Source organism: Sciurus vulgaris (genome assembly GCF_902686455.1).
Source record: "Sciurus vulgaris genome assembly, chromosome: 6".
Lineage (NCBI taxonomy): Eukaryota > Metazoa > Chordata > Mammalia > Rodentia > Sciuridae > Sciurus > Sciurus vulgaris.
The window spans coordinates 70,680,014-70,700,949 of NC_136466.1; the positions used below are offsets into that span (position 1 = coordinate 70,680,014).

General features: G+C 37.0%; 3 protein-coding genes across 3 annotated transcripts in view; all 3 read right to left on the bottom strand.

Annotated features, from left to right (window-relative positions):
* Positions 1 to 9,333, bottom strand: LOC306663811 (protocadherin beta-5). Its single transcript, XM_079144386.1, has one exon. The coding sequence runs from the start codon at positions 5,278 to 5,280 to the stop codon at positions 2,929 to 2,931; it is 2,352 nt and encodes a 783-aa protein (XP_079000512.1). The 5' UTR covers positions 5,281 to 9,333; the 3' UTR covers positions 1 to 2,928.
* Positions 9,334 to 9,832: 499 nt separating this feature from the next.
* Positions 9,833 to 20,936, bottom strand: part of LOC306664319 (uncharacterized protein) — a 116,612-nt gene continuing 105,508 nt past the window's right edge. The window contains 1 exon segment of the mRNA XM_079145152.1: positions 9,833 to 12,854. The gene's annotated coding sequence lies outside the window, so the exon portion shown is untranslated.
* Positions 12,838 to 16,081, bottom strand: LOC306663807 (protocadherin beta-5-like). Its single transcript, XM_079144383.1, has one exon. It carries the CDS (start codon positions 15,872 to 15,874, stop codon positions 13,487 to 13,489), a length of 2,388 nt encoding a protein of 795 aa, XP_079000509.1. The 5' UTR covers positions 15,875 to 16,081; the 3' UTR covers positions 12,838 to 13,486.

Consider the following 20,936-nt stretch of genomic DNA (forward strand, 5'->3'; position numbering starts at 1 on the left):
TCAGACATGTAAAACACAGTAAGTTTGTTCTGTACATACTCTTTTCGGATGTACTATAGCAAAGAGAGGGAATGAAAAAGGAAAGAAGTGGATGAGGGTCCCATCACATCATGAAATCAACTAGGAGAGAATGAAGACCAGAGGGCAGTTTTGGACAGATACAGAGACCATTTAATTCTAGGAGAAGCAAAAATGTAGTGGACTCCAGGTAGGAAATATGGGAAGCTGAATTCATAATTGAGATTTTGAAAAAAATGGGAAGATAAGGTAAAAGCAACTGATGGAATTTAAAAGGTGAATTCATTTGGTCTTGATTTTAGGAACATTCTATTTTCAATGACACAGGAAGCACAACTGTAGATCCAAGGAGAAGGTATTATAGTCATTCTGAGTACTATAAATGTATAATAAACAATATTTGAGAAAGAATCAGCCACTAATAACCAGGAACAGTCCTGACACTCACAGATAGGTCAAGATCTCCCACTGACATGAGCAATCTCACCCAACATCAACATCAGAAAAGACCTTTGTGATTCTGATTGAGCAAGATCAAGATAAAATGACTTCATGGTTGAGCAGAGACCAGAATATTGTTCAAACCAAAACAATGACCAAAGACCTCCACTGCCTTGCAGATGAGTGAAAGCTGCTTCTTCACCAATTATACTTTCATTTCACATTTGTTCTCCTCACTTCCTCAATGAAATTCACTAAGATACTTAATCATAGATTCACTTCCGCTTTCTTAAAGCATCCAATCCAGAGCTAACCCATACTTTCTCAAACCATCCCCCAAATTTCCAACCACAAACCCAAATCCTAGAACTCCTTTATAAGTTCCCTATTTCTTATTTCTACAGTTTCCATCACTACAATAAGTCAATATTCCCAATTTGTTTTGATAAACTGCGTTCCTGATAATATTTGGTTGTAGGGAATTAATAATTTATATTGTCATTAAAAGTAAAATTCAATATGTATTTTCAGCTTCCAAAACATATATGTAGACAAGATGTGGTTAAAGATAGCAGTTCTCTGAGGGAGGTTGGAATACATAAGGAAGAAAAATACAGAAAAAAGAATAAGAATGTCTTCATTTCATCCAAAAAAAAAAAAAATCAGTGAAGCTATTGTTAATAGATAGTAAATGGAGGTTTCAATTTGACAGGAGAAATACACAAAATAGTAATATAGATCTACATGAAGAACAAATAATTAAAGTTATTTTTAAGTGTAGTACCCAGAAGTTATAAAAGTAAATTGTCTAAAGAAAAAATGTCTGAAAAATTACTAAAATAGTTTGTAGGATTGCCATAACAAACACCACAGAATGGGTCACTTAAACCACAGATAGTTATTTTCTTACAGTTCTGGAGGATATAAGTCTTAGATAAATAATTTTTTAAATTCTGAAGCCCCTCTTCTTGCCTGTAGATGATGATCTCATGATCTTATTCTGGCAACTTGACATGATCGTCTCTGTGCATGCATATGTCTGGTATGTTTTTCCTCTATGTCCTAATTTCCTTTTAGAAAGACACCAGTTTTATCTGTTTAGGGCATGAACAATATTAATGTACTTCCCTCTTCATAGGCCCTGTCTCTAAACATGGTCACATTCTGAAGTAGTAGGAATTCAGATTTCATATGAAACTGGTGGGGATGGAAGCTCAATTCAACCCATAACAGTTATAAACATATTAACTAATACTAAGGAGGTAAAGGTAAGAGGTGTTTTTGAAAAGGTTTAAAAATGCTTTCTAATGGGATAAAATTTAAAAAACAGACAATACCAGGTGTTGGCAAAAATACAAAGGAATGGATACATGTAGACATTTTCAATAATGCTAATGGCACAACCAATTTGGGAAACTATTTTGAAATATCTACTAACCGAGGACATGTACTTACTAAATAAGCATCAATTCTATCCCTAAACTGAACTGCATATACTTGTGGAAAGACTGCAAGAATGTTCAGAGCAGGGTTATTCATAACAGTGAATCCATGCACCAACTCATATGTGTCTACAGGATATTTATTAAATGTTTGTAGACTAATACAGTGAAGCAAAATACAGCAATGAGAATGAAAAATTAAAACAATTATGAATAAATTTCATATATTGAGCAAAAGCAACTAGACACAAATCAGTTCATACTACATATATATAAGTTCAAAAAAGGAAAAAATGAATTATGCTGTGGGAAGTAAGTATATCATTTATAAATTAGCAGTGATTTGAAGAAGTAATTTGAGCTGAGTGCAATACAAATGATCCATTTTCTCAAGTTGCTAGTGCCAATTATATTGGCTATGTGAAAATACATCCAGCTGAACATTACTTTCACTTTTCTTTCTGTATGCTATACATAAATTAAGTTTTTTCAAAAAATGTTTGCGAAGGAGGCTTAGGGTTGGAAAACAAAAGGTATTGTTGCATTTTATCATGCTTTCGACATATGGGACTTGTTATCTTATGTATTCGTTTGAAAACAAAATGAATAAAATGAGGTAATCTTTTTTCCAATTTAACAACTAAAATCCTTGGAGTGATATGACACAGAATGAGTAGGACATATGGAAAAGTTACAAGTGGAATTTATTAAGCCAGTATAGCATAGCATAGCAAATATCAAAAAGAAGACTAAAAATATCAGGAAAAAACCCTTAGCATGAATTTGTAATGACAGTACATAAATGGAATAAAGAAAGATTGATTTTTCCAAAATTGGACAATATAAATTTCAGCTAAAAAATCTACTACAGAAGGGAAATCAAAGGTATACCTGAAGGGAGACTTTCCCCATGACACATGGTAACTCATAATCCAGAAAAAATTAGAGATAAATGGTAAAAAAAAAAAAAAAGCATTGCAATATAATAAGATTAATAGAATCCAAAACTATTGCTGAAGATAGCATTTTAATGAATTTCTTCCCTAGCACTCTGGGGAAGTAATTTGGGAAATGTGGGCTTCAGGAACTTGAAGTCGCTAGTCCCAGAGTCTCCAGGCAAACAAACCTCATACTGGTAGCTCTGGGACAGGGTCCCAGTGCCACTCACATCCACCAGGTGGCCAGGAAAGTGGCCCTCAGGCACAGAGCACACACCCAGCGGCGCCGCCCTGCTCCTCCTGCACAGCCTCACCGCCACAAACACCAGCACGGAAAAGAGGAAGAGCGACGACACCGAGGCCAGGGCGATGACCAAGTAGACTGTCAGCGAGTCGGCCTGCGCGCGCTCGGGCGCCACTTCCGGCAGCGGCAGGTAGGGCTGCGAGAAGCCATCCACCAGCAGCACGTGCAGCGTGACGCTGGCAGACAGCGGCGGCTCGCCATTGTCCTTGACCAGCACCACCAGCCTGTGCCTGGCCGCGTCGCGCTCGCTCAGCAGCCTGGCGGTGCGCACCTCGCCATTGTGCGCCCACACGCCAAACAGCCCGGGCTCCGTGGCCTTGAGCAGCTGGAACGACAGCCAGGCGTTCTGGCCCGAGTCTCCGTCCACCGCCACCACCTTGGTGACCAGGTAGCCCGGCTCTGCCGCCCTGGGCACCAGCTCGGTGCAGGGCGCAGAGGCGTTCTGCAGCGGGTGGAGCACGAAGGGCGAGTTGTCGTTGTCGTCCAGCACCACGACGCGCACCAGCACCTGGCTGCTCAGCGCGGGCGAGCCTCGGTCTGTGGCGCCCACGCGGAACTCGAACGCCTGCAGGGCCTCGAAGTCCAGCGCCCTCAGCGCGAACAGCTGGCCGTTGTCGGCGTTGATGGAGACCAGCGAGGCGAGGGGCAGGTGCGGGTCGTGGGGCGGCAGCAGCGAGTAGGTCAGCTGGGCGTTGCTGCCTGAGTCTCTGTCTGTGGCGCTGACGCCGCCTATGTGCAGGGCGGGGCTGTTGTTCTCGCGCACCGACAGCGTGTAGGACGTCTGCGAGAAGGCAGGGGCGTTGTCGTTGACGTCGGAGACCAGGACGGTTATGCTGTGCTCCGTTTCCAGCCTGGGTGTCCCCAAGTCGGTGACTGTGATGGTGATGTTGTACTGGGCTCTGCTCTCTCTGTCTAGCGGGCCCTCTGTTACCAAGGTGTAAAAGTTCTTAAATGTGGGCTTCAAGAGGAAGGGGAGATCATTTTGTATGGAGCAGACCATCCTACCATTATCCCCAGAATCTGGATCAGAAACACTGAAAATGGCAACTACAGTCTCAGGGGAGTTTTCTGGGACAGAGCTGCTGATCTTTGACATGCTTAGTTCAGGAGCATTGTCATTCACATCCACCACTTCTATGGCCACAGTGCATTTTCCTGAAAAGCCCCCACTGTCTGTGGCTACAATTTCCACGTTATAATGTTGAGTTGCCTCAAAATCCAATGCCCTTTGCAGATGAATTTCTCCTGTTATTTCGTCTATTACAAATGGTTGAGAAACTTCACCGCCTTGGAATAGTGTGTAGGCTACACTCCCATGCGTTCCTGCATCTAAATCTCGAGCAGAGACAATAAGAACTAACGAGTTTATGGGAGTGTTCTCGGGAACCTGTACTTCATACAGTGACTGTAAAAATTTGGGGGCATTATCATTGATGTCTACCACTTCAATGCGTACTGTGACTGTACCAGACCTGGGTGGCACCCCACCATCCAGCGCTGTGAGGGTTAAACTGAGCTCAGGCTGTTCCTCCCTGTCCAGAGCTTTGCCCAACACCAGCTCTGGGTATTTACTGCCATCTCCGCGATTGTGAGTAACAACACGAAAATTGGAGTTGGGGCTGATTGTGTAGTTCTGAACACTGTTGCTACCTATGTCCAAGTCCTGAGCTGATTTCAAAGGAAACACTGTCCCTGTCTGGGCACTCTCTGGGATTCTAAGGAGCATGTCCCTGTCCAGAAATTCTGGAGAGTGGTCATTTACATCTGTGAGTTGCACATCAACTTGAAACAACTGCACCGGGTTTTCTAGTAACAATTGAAAATGCAATATACAGGGTTCTACCGTCCCACACAGCACCTCCCGGTCTAGTTTTTCCTGTAGAAGCAAATCGCCGGTCTTTACATTGAGCTGCAAGAGCTGTTTGCTGCCTTTGTGATGGATTCGCGCGCCCCGAGTGGCCAGCTCCCCCACCTTGAGCCCCAGATCTTTTGCCAGGTTGGCCACAGAGTAGCCACTTTCTGTTTCTTCTGGCACGGAATACCTAATTGTCTCAGAGTCAGCCTCCCACAAAAACAATAGCATAGCAAGAAAAATAACTTGCCTTTTCTGGAGTGGTTTTGCTAGTGCAGTCTCCATTGTTCAAATCCGTCCAGAATGGCAGTTCCTTCAATTCGATGTACAATCCACTGAGATGATTTGGTTAAATAATCTTGAGTAAATACTTCTCTGTGACTTATACTTAGACAATGCTATCTCTGAGGATCTGTTTTCTGGAGCTCACCTGATGTGCTTCCTTCTTTGGGGGAGCTTTCAGAGTTCTGATTCCCATCTCAATGGCGTCCAGGACATCCGCAGGGCCCATTATTCACACTCTTAGCCTGCAGCGCCACCAGGCGTCCTCATTTACTATTGCATGTATTCTCATTTCATTCCAAATTGTAAACCTGCTGTGCTCAAAACCCGTTTAATCACAAAATCACGCTTAATTATACGTTCAAGTTATTAAAAGTTTTAAACAAATATTTGCTGGGTGAATTTTCCGTGCAAGAATACTTGTTTAACGCACGACTCCAATTCCAGGAGCGAGGGAAGCTGAAGCAGGAGCATTGCATATTCAAAGCCATCCTTATGAATTTAGGGGGATGCTTTCCCAAAATAAAAAATAAAATGGGCTGGTTATTGCTCAATGGTTAAGTGCCCCTCAGTTCAATATCTGGTACTACAACCAACCAAACAAGGAACAAACAACAAAAATGATGTTAATCTCCAAAAGTACCTTCTAAGTACAAGAAGAAACTTTGTTGGTTCATAACCTGATTATATTTAAAAAGATAATTGGTAATGGACACCTACAAATTCTGAAATTTTCCAAAAATTATTTTAATGTTGGGGCCTAAAATATCTACAAAAAGGCACAAATGTAAGTGTACCACTTTGAATTTAAAGGAAGTGGATCCACTCCTATAAATAGAATGTAGATTAAAAATAGAATGCTGCCCAAACTCAGGAAGTCGTCTCCTGCCATTGTCTGATTACTAACTTGCCCCCCAAACATAAGCACTATCCTGAATTCTATTGTCTTAGTCATATTTTGGCTTTTTTTGTACTTTCATAAATTGGAGTTATAGAGCATTACTTTCTTATGTCTGTCTTTTTTCATTCACTGTTTATAAAATTAATAAGTGGTGCATCCTTCTGATTTGTTTTATTCTCATTGCTTTATAATAGTTTTATGTATGAATATATCATGGTTTCTTTATGTATTCTCCAGCTCAAGAACATTAGTGTTTTTCTAGTTTTGAGGCCTTCTTTTTAGTAGTATTGTTATGAACATTCTTGTACTTGTCTTTTGGTGACCATGTCTATGTATATATTCTGAATATATTCATATTAGTTGTATTGCTGTACATTAAGATGTACACATATATTCAGTTTTAGGAAATACTGTGAAACATTTTCCAAAAGTAGTTTTTCCAGTACCAATAAAGTTTGAGGGTTCCAGTTTTCCATATCCTTGTCAACATTTAATGTTGTAATTTCAGTTCTACATATTCTATTGAGTGTCTGGTAATATCGTTTTGTAATTCTGATTTGAATATCCTGGTGATTAACAAAAAGTTTTACATTTTCACATGTTTATTTACCATTAGGACAAATTTTTGTGAAGTACTTATTCAAGTCTTTTGTCATTTTTATTATTGGGGCATTACTATGTTTGCTTTTTTGGTCTGTAGAAGTACTTTTTTTATTATGGGTATAGGTCCTTTTTATATATTACACATATCTTCTCCCACTCTATATTTTGTTTTATAGTTTAATTTCTATTATGGCATATTGAATCAAGAAAACTTCTTTAACTTTGTTTGGATTTACAAATACTTTTCACTTTTGGTTAGCATTTTAGTGTTCTATGTAAATCTTTGTGTACACAAAAGTCTTATATGATAGATTTTGAAATATTAATTACTATACCTTTTCCCATTGGAAGCTATAATCAAACTAAATTTATTTTTTTTTCAGTAAGAATCTAGTTAGAGTCAAAAGATATCCATATGCCTTTTTACCAACTATGGCAAAGATAATCCATTTCCAATTATTTCAGAAACCTCATTATTAAATCAGGTGATTTCAGGTTGCTCAAGTATTCAACTTTTCTATTTGTTTACCCTGCAATACCACATTGCCTTAGTCAATATATCTTTGTCATGGGTTTTATTATTTGAAAGTAAGGCTTCCATTTTTAAAACAATAGAATTTTTTTTGGTGTACTGGGGATTGAACTCAGGGCACTTGACTGCTGAGCCACATCCCTGTGGAGAGCAGTGACAGAGGATGGGAAAACAGTGACTGAGAGTGGGGGGGGGGTCTTTGATGACCTCATGGCTGTGGCATGCCTGGTGTCTGGGAACATTTCTGTGCAAGGGCACAGGATGCTTAGCTGCTGTGTCAATGCCCTGCATGAGGAAGCTGTGCAAGAGTCCTATCAGCTCTGACCTTGGTCTTAGGCACATAGCTGCTGGGGATAAAGGAATTCTTATGCTAGCCAACTACAATGTTTTACCATCTCTGCTTCTCCTGTTCCTGCCCCCTGACAGTAACTTTTAACAATGGAATTTCTCAAGAGCTACATAAAGTTCCAACATTGAACTTTGCAACTGTGGAAAAGCTACATAGATATCCTAGTTTCTGTAACTTTCTTAAATACAAAGAATAATGGTTGCATAGTCTTTAACCTGATGATGAGACATATATAAATAAAGATTGCTGGTGTAACTCTTTAGATATGCATCTCCATCAGAGGGCAGATCTCCACCTGATCCCAGCTTAATCATCAAAATCTGTGTTTGTGAATCTTGAGTTTCCAATCACACTTTGCCCCTCACTGGAACCGAGAGTTTGGCTGTGCTGGTCGCAGCACATCCCTAACCCTATTTTGCATTTTATTTAGAGACAGAGTTCCACTGAGTTGCTTAGTGCCTCACTTTTGCTGAGGCTGGATTTGAACACTTGATCCTCCTGCCTCAGCCTCCCCAGCCACTGGGATTACAGGTGTGCACCACTGCACCTAGCCCAAAAACAATAGACTATTTTAAAGAACAGATTTATAGTCACAGGAAAAAAAATGATCCTAGGGTACAGAGATACACTATGTGGGCAGGAAATTGTTCACAAAATCTACTTTTTATTAAAATGTCTGTAGGATTGATAGTGATTTTTCGTGTTTTTACTCCTAATAATGGTAATTGGTATTTTCCTTGGTTTACTTGATTAATCTGAAAGTTTTAATTTTGCTAATAATTGTGAAGAACCCACTTTCTGGTTTACCAATTAGCTTTGTTGTAACTTTGTCTTTTGTATTTTGTATGTGCAACTACCTTCATTATTCACATATGAATTGCTGTTCTTTTCTAGATTCTTGAGATCAAAGCTTCCATTATTGATTTTTAGATTTTCTTTTCTAATATGTGTATTTAGCTTTCCATTTCCAAGTTGTGTTTTGATATGTCAGTTCTTGATAATTTTTTACCCAGTTCAAATTCTTTGGAAATTTCTGTTGTGATTTCTTTTTTGAGTTGTGGGTTGTGTTATTTAATTTGGAAGTATTTGGGGATTTCTTGTCATATTTTAATTTCTACCTTATTCTGTTACAGTCAAAAAGCATGTTGAGCGATTTCAATTCCTTTTATTAAAAATGAGACTTGTTTTATGATCTGGAATATAGACAATTTTTATATTTTATATGTATGTAAGAAGAACGTGTGTTTTAGTCTGTTATGTGTGTCATTGTATTTGAATATGACATTTTGTTGTTCAGCACTTAAAATTTCATGTGTGTGTGTGTGTGTGTGTGTGTGTGTGTGTGTTTTGTTTTGTTTTCTTATTCTGTTAGGAATGGACAGTTATATGAAGTCTCCTGATATGGTTGTGGTTTGTCTACGTTGTATTTGTATTCTGCCACCTTATCTTTTTGTATTTTGTAGTTAGCCCATAGAGAAACATTCAGTCACTAACCTCACTTTTTTCTGGTATATTTCTTTGCCTTTTTGTTATTTTGAAACAACTGTCTTTATCATTAGCAACAAATCTATCCTTAAAGCCTCCTTTGTCTTATGTGAATATAGCAACACTAAATTTATTTTGACTAGTGTACTAAACACATCAACCCATTTTTTACTTTCACTCATTGTTTTCTCTGTCCCTCACACATTTAGTTGATAGCATATATTTGAGTTTTTCTTAAGTGTAGTCTGAATATTTTAATTATTTAATTGAATTACTTAATTCAATTATTATCTAATATCTAATATTTTTCAATCTACATATAAATCTAATTATTTTTCCATTTACCTCTAAGGTTTTATTCTTCTTTTGGATTATTGAAGCACTAGTCATTTTTTATTTACCTTCACTTATTTTTGGTTATTCTTTATTACAGGGCACAACTTTTATATACAAGAATCTACCAAAAATTTTTCTACATTCATGAGATAAAGCTTGGCATCTTAGAAATCTTTAACTCTATACTTGTAACTTGATGTTTTTGTTATTATGAATTCAAATGTCTGATATATTTTAAATCCTTTAAGAAACTATCACGACTAACTAGTACAATAAACATTAAATCAATCCTCATATTTACCCTTCCCATCTATTTTATTTCTTTCTGCAATTCTGTGATCCCTTTAAGTCTCTTCTTTTGCCCCATGATGTCCACTAAAAGCATTTCTTTTAATGCAAATGTGACTGATTAATTCTCTTCAGGTTTTGATTGTTTTTTAAAAAAATGTATTAGAATATCCTGTTTGATGGTCATGTTTTCTGGTAATAGAATTCTAGTTTGGTAATAATTTTCTTCAAGGACCTTAAGAAATTTATTCTTTGCCTGTAGTTTCATTGATTTATGTTAAAAGATCTCCATTTTACTTATTATTCCTTAAAAGTAATAGATCATTTGTATGTGGTTGATTTAATTTTTATTGCTTTGTTTTGAGCAAATTTCCTACAATATGCCTAGTTATGCTTTGTTTTTCATTTATCCCAATTAGGTTTCACTGAGTATCTTGAAGTGGAACCAATTTCATCAATCTTATCATTATCTGTTTAAATATTGCTTATTATCGACTATTGTGCTCTCCTTATCCTAGGAAAATCATACTTCTGTTTGAGTTTTTCATTATATCCCACATGTCACTAAAGTTCTTTTCTATATTTTTCATTATTTTTCTATTTGTACTTCTACATTTCATATTGACCTGACTACATGCACTGATACTGTATTCCTTAATTTCAATGACAATAAACCATTTAGTTTTATATCAGACATTATATCTTTCAGTTGTAGAATTATTTTCCATTTGAATTTTTCAATTGTTGGGTGAAATTCTCTTTATATCTATTTTCTCTATTGTTCATTTTTTAGCACATTAGCTTTACTTAGTTTAATGTGTCAATTAATTCTAATATCTGGATCATCTATGTATTTTGGGAAGTTACGTTTTTGTTGTTTTATCTGTACCATCCAGTTGTATGATTGTGTGTACCTATATGCACATATTCATGCATATGGACCTACTGATTTTTTGCTGAATTTTGGATATTTATGTAAAAAAAACTATTTAGGATCAAGTTGATGTTATTCTTCCTCCAGGAAGAGCTCACTTTTTCTTCTGGTAGCTTCACAGAGCCCTATCTAAAATTGTCATAAAACAGGCACTGGGCTCAATCAAGATTCTTTGAAGTCCTGATAAACATCTAGCCCTACAGAATTGTCACTTGAGAATTTAGCATATCCTCTATAGTCCCTTCCTATGGAAATCCCAAACTCTAATCTTTGTATAACAAGAAACACTTTACTCTGCTTTTCAAGAATTTTCCACTTAAGTTTTTAGTATTCCCTGAGCTGCTCTGAATTTTCCAAGTCCTTTGAGGGGGAAACTGGTCCTGAGCTTGAATCCTCCAGTCTTCCAAAGGCTACTGAAGTTATTCTGTTCCTAATAAAAGACTGTTGTTCATTTTCAGATTTACACATTTCCCCCAAATTTGTTTGGGGGAAAGTTATAGGATTTAGTTCTCATCCCCAGGAATATTCCTACTCAAAAATCTGAGTCCATTCAGGTCTTATTATATCATCTGGTTTCTGTTGCTATAAAGAGATGATTTTTGACTTATGGCCAGTTTTAATGTTGTTTTATGCTTCCAGATACTGCATCTAACCTGGAAGCAGAATCCCAGTAAATACATGCATGTTTTAACCTCACACTTTAAAAATAAATTTTGTAATTTTATATCATGAAAGAAGAGGGAATCTCAAAGTGTATTGACTTCAGTACAATTTCTGCACCCCAAATAGCACATGTTAAACTCATCAAAAACAACAGAAAAGGAATTATAAAAGATGTATCTGCAATAGAAGCATTTGAGAGAAAGCATATTGGCATGGGCATCATTATGAAGATACTAGCCTCCATTCTCTATCTTGGTTCTGTAACAGATGAAAATTGGTGTATTTTCATATGGTAGGCATGTTGTGAATATGATTTGGAACATGTTCACTACTAAATCCTGGTGACTGAATTTCAAAATGTTGATCTTTTCTACATTATGGTTATATCCCCTAGCTCGAAAGGAATGATCCAAACTTTATGAATGCACACAGGAATAAGGTGGGTTTCAAATGATCATTTGTCCAGTCTCCTTTGTATGGTTATACAAATTAGACTTATGAAAAGTGAAACCGAATTTTCATGATCTTGAAATATACTGGTGAAAACTTCAACCAGACATATTACTTGTCATACACAAAAGGTATTCCTTTAAATAGGTTATAATAAAAGGATAAATCATTAAAGATAACCACCATATTTAGATCTTGTATATATGTTTGTATTTAATTCTATTCTCACTTTTATTTCTTCCTCACTTCAACTTTTCAGTTGAATGATGGCTAAAATCTTTGTTTCAAAACTCACCTAAATGTCAGTATTTTTCTTTTTTATTATATCCTCAGAAAAATTAGTAATTCAAGGAAAAGCAGAAGTACTTAATCCCCAGTAAAATGATATTTAAGATTCAAAAATAAATGTTACATTATAAAATTAGCTTTTTAACTCCTCTTATTCTGCCAGAAGTTCAGTGTTGTCTTATATCCACATATGTTTAACAAGCAAGGAATCACACAACCAACTTACTACACTTATTGAACAAAACTGAGAACTATTATAATTCAGATAAATTCATTACTCTTCAAAGTACTCAAGGAAAAAATAATATTTAGTTCTTACAAATGCAACTTAGATGTCATTGAAAATTAAATTCAAATGACAAAGAACAAAAAAGTGAACATAATTAAACATCATGAAGAAATCATTATGTTGTTGATAGACTATTCACAACTACAAAGTGTAAACTCTTTGATCAGCCAATAAGAACTAAACAGAATAGTGAAAATATAAAAGAAATTTCCTGATTATTGAAAAGGCAGGAGAATCTTCAGGAAAACCAAAGGAAATGTGCACAGTTAATTCCATTTGTCATTTATTTATGAAGCAAAAGAACAGGACCCTCAAGCATCCTAAATTCTTTGAAGGGATTCAGGGCATAATTCAGGCTCTGAGATTATTCTTTAAATATGATTATGTGAAGCATGGATTTAACAATTTTATTTGGTGAAGGGGGATGGCAAATTATATGATCATCTCCCTTTAGTTTATCTTAAATGAGATTTATTTAAAAATCTTAAATCTTAGTATTATGGAAGAATTACAATGTTTTAGGTAAGTAGAAACGAAATAAAATATCATTGTCTTAGATATGTGGTGCACACAACAGAAAAAGGGCCACAGCTTTTGTGTATTAATATTTTAATGAAATGTGATATTGACATGCAATTTGAGAAAAACAAGTAGACTAGATTTTATCGTCGTGGTTACTCAGTGGGCTAACCTGGTAGTATAGCCAACCATAAATTTAGTTCAATGCCAACACTCTGGAATTGAAAGATAAACTTACGTGTTAAAGATGGGTGCCACAAATACATGGAAATTCAAGATTTCATACTAGACTTTAAATGCTTGATGAAATTAAGTTCATTAAAATAAGTTGTTTTCAACTACTTCCTTAATTTACAGAAAACTGTTAGGAGAAGACCACCTATGGACAAAATGTATACTCCTTATGACTAAAAATGCTAAGAACAATGCCAATAAAAAGAACAAATTTAGAGCTATCACAAATATGCATAGGTCTGGATTACTGGTAAAGAATATTTTAATAGAACTAGAATTACTAAAGAAAGAAATTGCAATAGGAATTTTGCCAACTTATCAAGAACAAAATATAAAAATTAACTGAATACAAAGCTACTTCTGCAGTTGGAATTTTCCTTAACTTTCCTCCCAGGGTCCTGAACCAAGAAGTTGGGCAATATAGGCTTCAGGAATTTGAACTCACCAGACCCAGAGTTCCCAGCCAAACACACCTCATACTGGTAGCTCTGGGACAGGGTCCCAGTGCCACTGACATCCACCAGGTGGCCAGGAAAGTGGCCCTCAGGCACAGAGCACACACCCAGCGGCGCCGCCCTGCTCCTCCTGCACAGCCTCACCGCCACAAACACCAGCACGGAAAAGAGGAAGAGCGACGACACCGAGGCCAGGGCGATGACCAAGTAGACTGTCAGCGAGTCGGCCTGCGCGCGCTCGGGCGCCACTTCCGGCAGCGGCAGGTAGGGCTGCGAGAAGCCTTCCACCAGCAGCACGTGCAGCGTGACGCTGGCAGACAGCGGCGGCTCGCCATTGTCCTTGACCAGCACCACCAGCCTGTGCCTGGCCGCGTCGCGCTCGCTCAGCAGCCTGGCGGTGCGCACCTCGCCATTGTGCGCCCACACGCCAAACAGCCCGGGCTCCGTGGCCTTGAGCAGCTGGAACGACAGCCAGGCGTTCTGGCCCGAGTCTCCGTCCACCGCCACCACCTTGGTGACCAGGTAGCCCGGCTCTGCCGCCCTGGGCACCAGCTCGGTGCAGGGCGCAGAGGCGTTCTGCAGCGGGTAGAGCACGAAGGGCGAGGTGTCGTTGTCGTCCAGCACCACGACGCGCACCAGCGCCTGGCTGCTCAGCGCGGGCGAGCCTCGGTCTGTGGCGCCCACGCGGAACTCGAACGCCTGCAGGGCCTCGAAGTCCAGCGCCCTCAGCGCGAACAGCTGCCCGTTGTCGGCGTTGATGGAGACCAGCGAGGCGAGGGGCAGGTGCGGGTCGTGGGGCGGCAGCAGCGAGTAGGTCAGCTGGGCGTTGCTGCCTGAGTCTCTGTCTGTGGCGCTGACGCCGCCTATGTGCAGGGCGGGGCTGTTGTTCTCGCGCACCGACAGCGTGTAGGACGTCTGCGAGAAGGCAGGGGCGTTGTCGTTGACGTCGGAGACCAGGACGGTTATGCTGTGCTCGGTTTTCAGCCTTGGTGTCCCCAAGTCAGTGACTGTGATGGTGATGTTGTACTGGGCTCTGCTCTCTCTGTCCAGCGGGCCCTCTGTCACCAAGGTGTAAAAGTTCTTAAATGTGGGCTTCAAGAGGAAGGGGAGATCATTTTGTATGGAGCAAACCATCCTACCATTGTCCCCAGAGTCTGGATCAGAAACACTGAAAATGGCAACTACAGTCTCAGGGGAGTTTTCCGGAATAGAGCTTGTGAGTGTTGACATGATTAGTTCAGGAGCATTGTCATTCACATCCACCACTTCTATGGCCACTGTGCATTTTCCCACAAGGCCTCCTCCATCAGTGGCTGCAATTTCTATGATATAATGTTGGGTTACCTCAAAATCCAGTGCCCTTTGCAGAAAAATTTCCCCTGTTTTTTCGTGTATTAGAAATGATTGAGAATCTTCATCACCTTCAAAGAAAGTGTAGGCTACACTGCCATATGTTCCTGCATCTAAATCTCGAGCAGAGACAATAAGAACTAACGAGTTTATGGGACTGTTCTCAGGAATGTGTACCTCATATAGCGAGTGTATAAATTCTGGTGCGTTATCATTGATGTCTACCACTTCAATGCGTACTGTGACTGTACCAGACCTGGGTGGCACCCCACCATCCAGCGCTGTGAGGGTTAAACTGAGCTCAGGCTGTTCCTCCCTGTCCAGAGCTTTGCCCAACACCAGCTCTGGGTATTTTCTGCCATCTCCGCGATTGTGAGTAACAACACGAAAATTGGAGTTGGGGCTGATTGTATAGTTCTGAACACTGTTGCTACCTATGTCCAAGTCTTGAGCTGATTTCAAAGCAAACACTGTCCCTGCCTGGGAGCTCTCTGGGACTTTGATGAGCATTTCCCTGTCTAGAAACTCTGGAGAATGGTCATTTACATCTGTGAGTTGCACATCAACTTGAAACAACTGCACCGGGTTTTCTAGTAACAGTTGGAAATGCAATATACAGGGTTCTATCACCCCACACAGCACCTCCCGGTCTAGTTTTTCCTGTAGAAGCAAATCGCCGGTCTTTACATTGAGCCGCAAGAGCTGTTCGCTGCCTTTGTGATGGATTCGCGCGCCCCGAGTGGCCAGCTCCCCCACCTTGAGCCCCAGATCTTTTGCCAGGTTGGCCACAGAGTAGCCACTTTCTGTTTCTTCTGGCACGGAATACCTAATTGTCTCAGAGTCAGCCTCCCACAAAAACAATAGCATAGCAAGAAAAATAACTTGCCTTTTCTGGAGTGGTTTTGCTAGTGCAGTCTCCATTGTTCAAATCCGTCCAGAATGGCAGTTCCTTCAATTCGATATACAATCCACTGAGATGATTTGGTTAAATAATCTTGAGTTTAATGTTTTTGTGTAACACGCGCTTAGAACGATGCCTTCTCTGAAGATCTGTGTGGTGGAGGTCACCTAAAACGCCTCCTTCTTTTAGGGAGCTTTCAGAGTTTTGATTCCCAGCTCAATGGCGTCCTGGGAATCCCGATCCCTTTATTCACACTCTTAACCTGCAGCGCCACCACGCGTCCGCACTTACTATTGCATATATTACTCGACATTTCATTCCAAATTCTAAACCTGGTGTGTATCAATACACAACGTTTCAGCCACAAAAGCGCTCTTTATTTCATCTCCAAGTTATTAGAAGTTCTAAATGAACATTTGGTGTTAATTTTAAGTGTATGAATACCTGTAAGATGAAACTAAACTGATATATTAGTATTAATTTTTGGAGTACATGAAGAAACTTTGTAATTTATTATATTTAAGAAATTAATGGATATTAGAAAATTTCTATTTTTAAAAAATTACTTTAATTTTGATAAATTTCCATCAGAAAAAGTCACAAAATATAAGAGTACAACTCAGTGAAATATTGTTTTTTAAAGGTAGGATTTTGACTTAATACCCTCTTTGTATGTGTGTCTGTGTATTTCTTACTTATTTTTTAAAGTTATACTTATTTTTTTAAAGTTATAACATTAGAATACACTTTGACATAATTACAAATGCATGGAAAATAATTTTCTCTAATTCAGTCCCAAGTTTGTCCCCAAATGTCAAAGTTTGATTGTTTTCTCTGATATGTGGAAGCTAATGGAAAAATGACCATGGTGTTGTGGATATTCCATCAAAATAGAGGAAAGATCAGTAGAGTAGTCCAAGTGGAAGATGGAATAAAAGGATGGATCTGACCAATTTTTCATATGTATATACATGAATATACCAGTGTATCTCAAATCAGTGAATTTTAACGAAGTTTAAATACTTTTACAAGATCCTAGATTGAAAATTGAAACACTACCAAAAACTAAGAATTCCCCTTCTTCCTTTGGTTGTTTTACCCTCCCTCCCAAAAGTTAAGGGCTATCCTGACTTCTGTTCTCCTAGCTATCTCTGCCTCCTTTTGAACTTTTATATGAATGAAGCTATAGGGTATTACTATTTTGTCAACTTTCTTTCAGTTAACATATTATTAAGTGAAACTGATCTGTCATGTTGTTCTAATGTGTTTTGTACTCATTGATTTATATTTTTCAGATGTATGAATATATACCTTGAAAATTTATACATTCTGTAGTTGCTGAAAATTGGGGTTTTTCCAGCTTTGAGATTTTTTTTGGTACTACTGCTATATATGTTGTATATATTCATAGGCTTTGGATTGTTTGCACTAATGCATGCACGTATATTTAGATTTTTCAAATATTGTGAAATATTTTTCAAAAGTAGTTGTAGTAATACCAGCAAAGTTTGGGAGTTCCAGTTTCTTCATATCCTTGTCAACATTTGGTGTTTTCTTTTCAGTTTTTAAGTGTGATAATATCATGTTGTGGTTTTAATTAGCATTTCCATAGTGATTCATGAAATCATGCACATTTTCACAAATTCATTGTCTGCTAGTTTACATTCTGGTGATGTGCTTGTTCAATTCTTTTTATATTTTTCTATTTGGGACATTTGCCTGTATCCTTATTACTCTGGAGAAGTGTCTTCTGTATTCTGGAAATATCTTTTTCAGATGCATGTGTTGAAAATATCATTACCTACTCCATGCTTGTGTTTTTAAAATAATTTTTTAAAAGCTTAGTGGCTATACATAGTAGTTAGGTTGTATGCTTGTATTTAAAATTTATTATAGTGACATTGATCAAGAAATCTTTAATTTGGTCTGATTTGTCAACATATTTCATTTATAGTTAGCAGTTTGTGTGTACGATTTAAATATTTTGCATACTCCAAAGCATAAAAATATTCTTATATGATGTATCTTGAAAAACTAATAACTATAATTTGCATGTTGAAAGCTATAATCTATTTTAAATTACTTTCTTCAAGTAAATAATATTAGGGTCATATATATATATATATATATATATATATACACATATACATATATATATATCCCCAAATGTCTCTACACCAGTTATTGAAAAAATTATCCTTATTATTTCTGAAGTGACATAGTCCTTTTAAATCAGGTGACCACATGTTGGCTCAAGTATTCCATTTTTCTACTTATTTATCTTACAATACCACATTCTATTGTTTACCATAGTCTTATAACAGAGTTTGTTATGAGAGGTAAGTCCTCCATTTTAGAATCAATAGACTATTTTATTTTATTTTTAAAAATATTTTTAGTTGTCAATGAACCTTTATTTTATGTATTTATATGTGGTGCTGAGAATTGAACCCAGTGCCTGATACATGCTAGGCAAGAACTCTACTACTGACCCACAACACAGCCCCATCAATAAACAGTTTTAAAAAGCAGTTTTTTACCCACAGAAAAAAATTAGAAGGCAAAAAGATTTTCCATATACGCCTGTCCCCACACAGGCACAACCTTCCCCATTATCAACATTCTCCGTCAAAGTTGTACATGTCTTACAATTTATGTACTTACATTAATCTTTATCACTAAGTTTTTAGTTTAAATTAAGGTTCATTCCTGGTACTGTACACTGTATGAGTTTTGACAAATGTAAAATGACATGTATTCACCTTCAGAGGGTAGTTTCACTGGCCTAAAAATCTCCTAGGCTCCACCTATCTCTCCCTCATCTGGACCCACTGGAAACCACAGATATTTTTACTGTCTCCACAGTTTTGCCTTTTCCAAAATGTCATGTAATCAGACGAGTCCATTATATAGTCATTTGAGATTAACTATTTCATTTAGCAAAATGAATTTGGATTTTTCTCCATGCCTTTAATAATTTGATGACTATTTTGGTGTTGAATGATAATATTCAATGTCTGACTGCATCACAGTTACTTATCCATTCAATTATTGAAGGGCATTTTCATTTTGACAGTTATGATTACCGCTGCTATAAACCTCACCTTGCAAGTTTTTGTGAGGATCTAAGTTTTCAACAGCTTTGGATAAATATTATGACACATGATTGCTGCATCAACTAGTAAGAGTATATTTAGCTTTGTAAGAAGATGCCAAGCTGAACCATTTTTCATTCCCATCAGCAGTGAATGAAAATTGCTTTTGCTCCCATCTTCCTCAGCATGTGGTTTTTCCAGTGATCTAGAGTTTGGACATTCTATGGTTTTGCTGTAATATCTCAATGTTATTTTATTTTTTATTTCCTTGATGACATATGATATAGAGCATGTTTTCACATACTTATTTGCCATCTAGCTATTTTATTCAGTAAATTGTTATTTTGGCCAGTTTTACATAAGAATGATGATTTTCTTATTGTTCAGTGTTTATAATATTTGTATATTTTGGATAATAGTCCTTTATAATGTACCTTTTGTCAATATTTTCCTAGTCTGTGGCCTGTCTTTTCATTCCATTGGTAGACTCTTTGGCAGAGCAGAAAATTTTAATTTTAATGATGTCCAACATATCAATTACTTCTTCCGTGGATCATGCCTTTGGTGTGATATCTCTAGTTTTATTCTTTTTCTCCATGATTACTTTGATTCTTATTGTCCTGTTGTATTTTCGTACAACTTTATAGTCTGTGCATCTCTTTTCAAAAAGAAATTGGCTAAAATTTTGTTTAGGATTTTGTCTTCTCTAGTGATTGACTGGAGAAGAACTAACATTCCCATCATTCCCATTATCGAGTCTTTCAACTAGTGAACATTGTATATTCCTCTATTTAGTTAGATATTCTATATTTTCTCAACAATGTTTGTGGTTTTCAGTATAAAAGTATTATGAATATTCTTTTAGATTTCTTTCCAAGTACTTGATATTTTGGAAACTATTGTAAACCATATCTAAAATTTTCATTTTTTGTTATTGTTGGTATGTAGAAAGACAACTCATATTTGTGTATTGACCTTGTATCCCATGGCATTGCTAACTTCATTAATGATTGCTAATAAATTAGAGATTCTTCATGCTTTTTTATGTGATAATCATACATTTTTTAAAAAGAGGATTTCTCCCCTCTCAATCATTGTGCCTTTTGGTCCTTCTTTGTCTTATTCCATTGATTGAGGCCTATAGTTAACTACTGAATTGAAGTAGTAAGGGTGGGAATCCTATTCTCATTCTTGACCTCCAGCAGAAAGTTTTCAATAATTTATCACTAATGAGGGTTTATTGAGGGTTTTAAAAGACACTTTGAAAGTTCCCTTCCATTTTCATTTGCTAACAATTTTACCATTAATGTGTTCTGAATTTTATCAAATGACATTTGTATTTATTTATTCCTATATCTGTTAATGAGGTAAATTATATACCTCAAATTTCAATATTAACCTGCATTGAATTCCTGAAATAACCACCATTTTCTCTTAACCTATTGTTTTCCTCTTATACATCACTGGAGTTTATTTGATTAATATTTAAAATAAAATTTCCATACATGTTTCTAAAAGAAATAGGTTTGTTGTTTTTCTTTATTATACTGTCAAATTCAGGTTTGGATGCCATCACTACTCAAATTGTGCTGGTACCCAAATTATTTCTTAAATGTCTTTAATTTTGCAATTCTTAGTTTGTGTAAATTGGCATTAATTTTTACATAATTATTTAAAAGAGTTTATCATTCAGAGGAAAAATGTATTAATACAATCTTTATTTAATATATCTGAATTATCAGATTTTCTAGTTTTTCTCACTTCAATTTTGGAAAACCTGGTTTTTAAAGGCTATTTTATATAAGTTGTCAATTGGTATGAAGTTGTTCATAATATTCCCTTTTAAATTTTTTAAAAAATATCTGTAGGATTGGTAATGATGTTTCTTTTCATTTATAATATTGACAGTTGGTGTTTTCTCTTTTTCTTGCTTCTAAAAAGTTTTAAATTTTTTTAAAAATTACAAAGAAACTGACTTTCAGGTGTG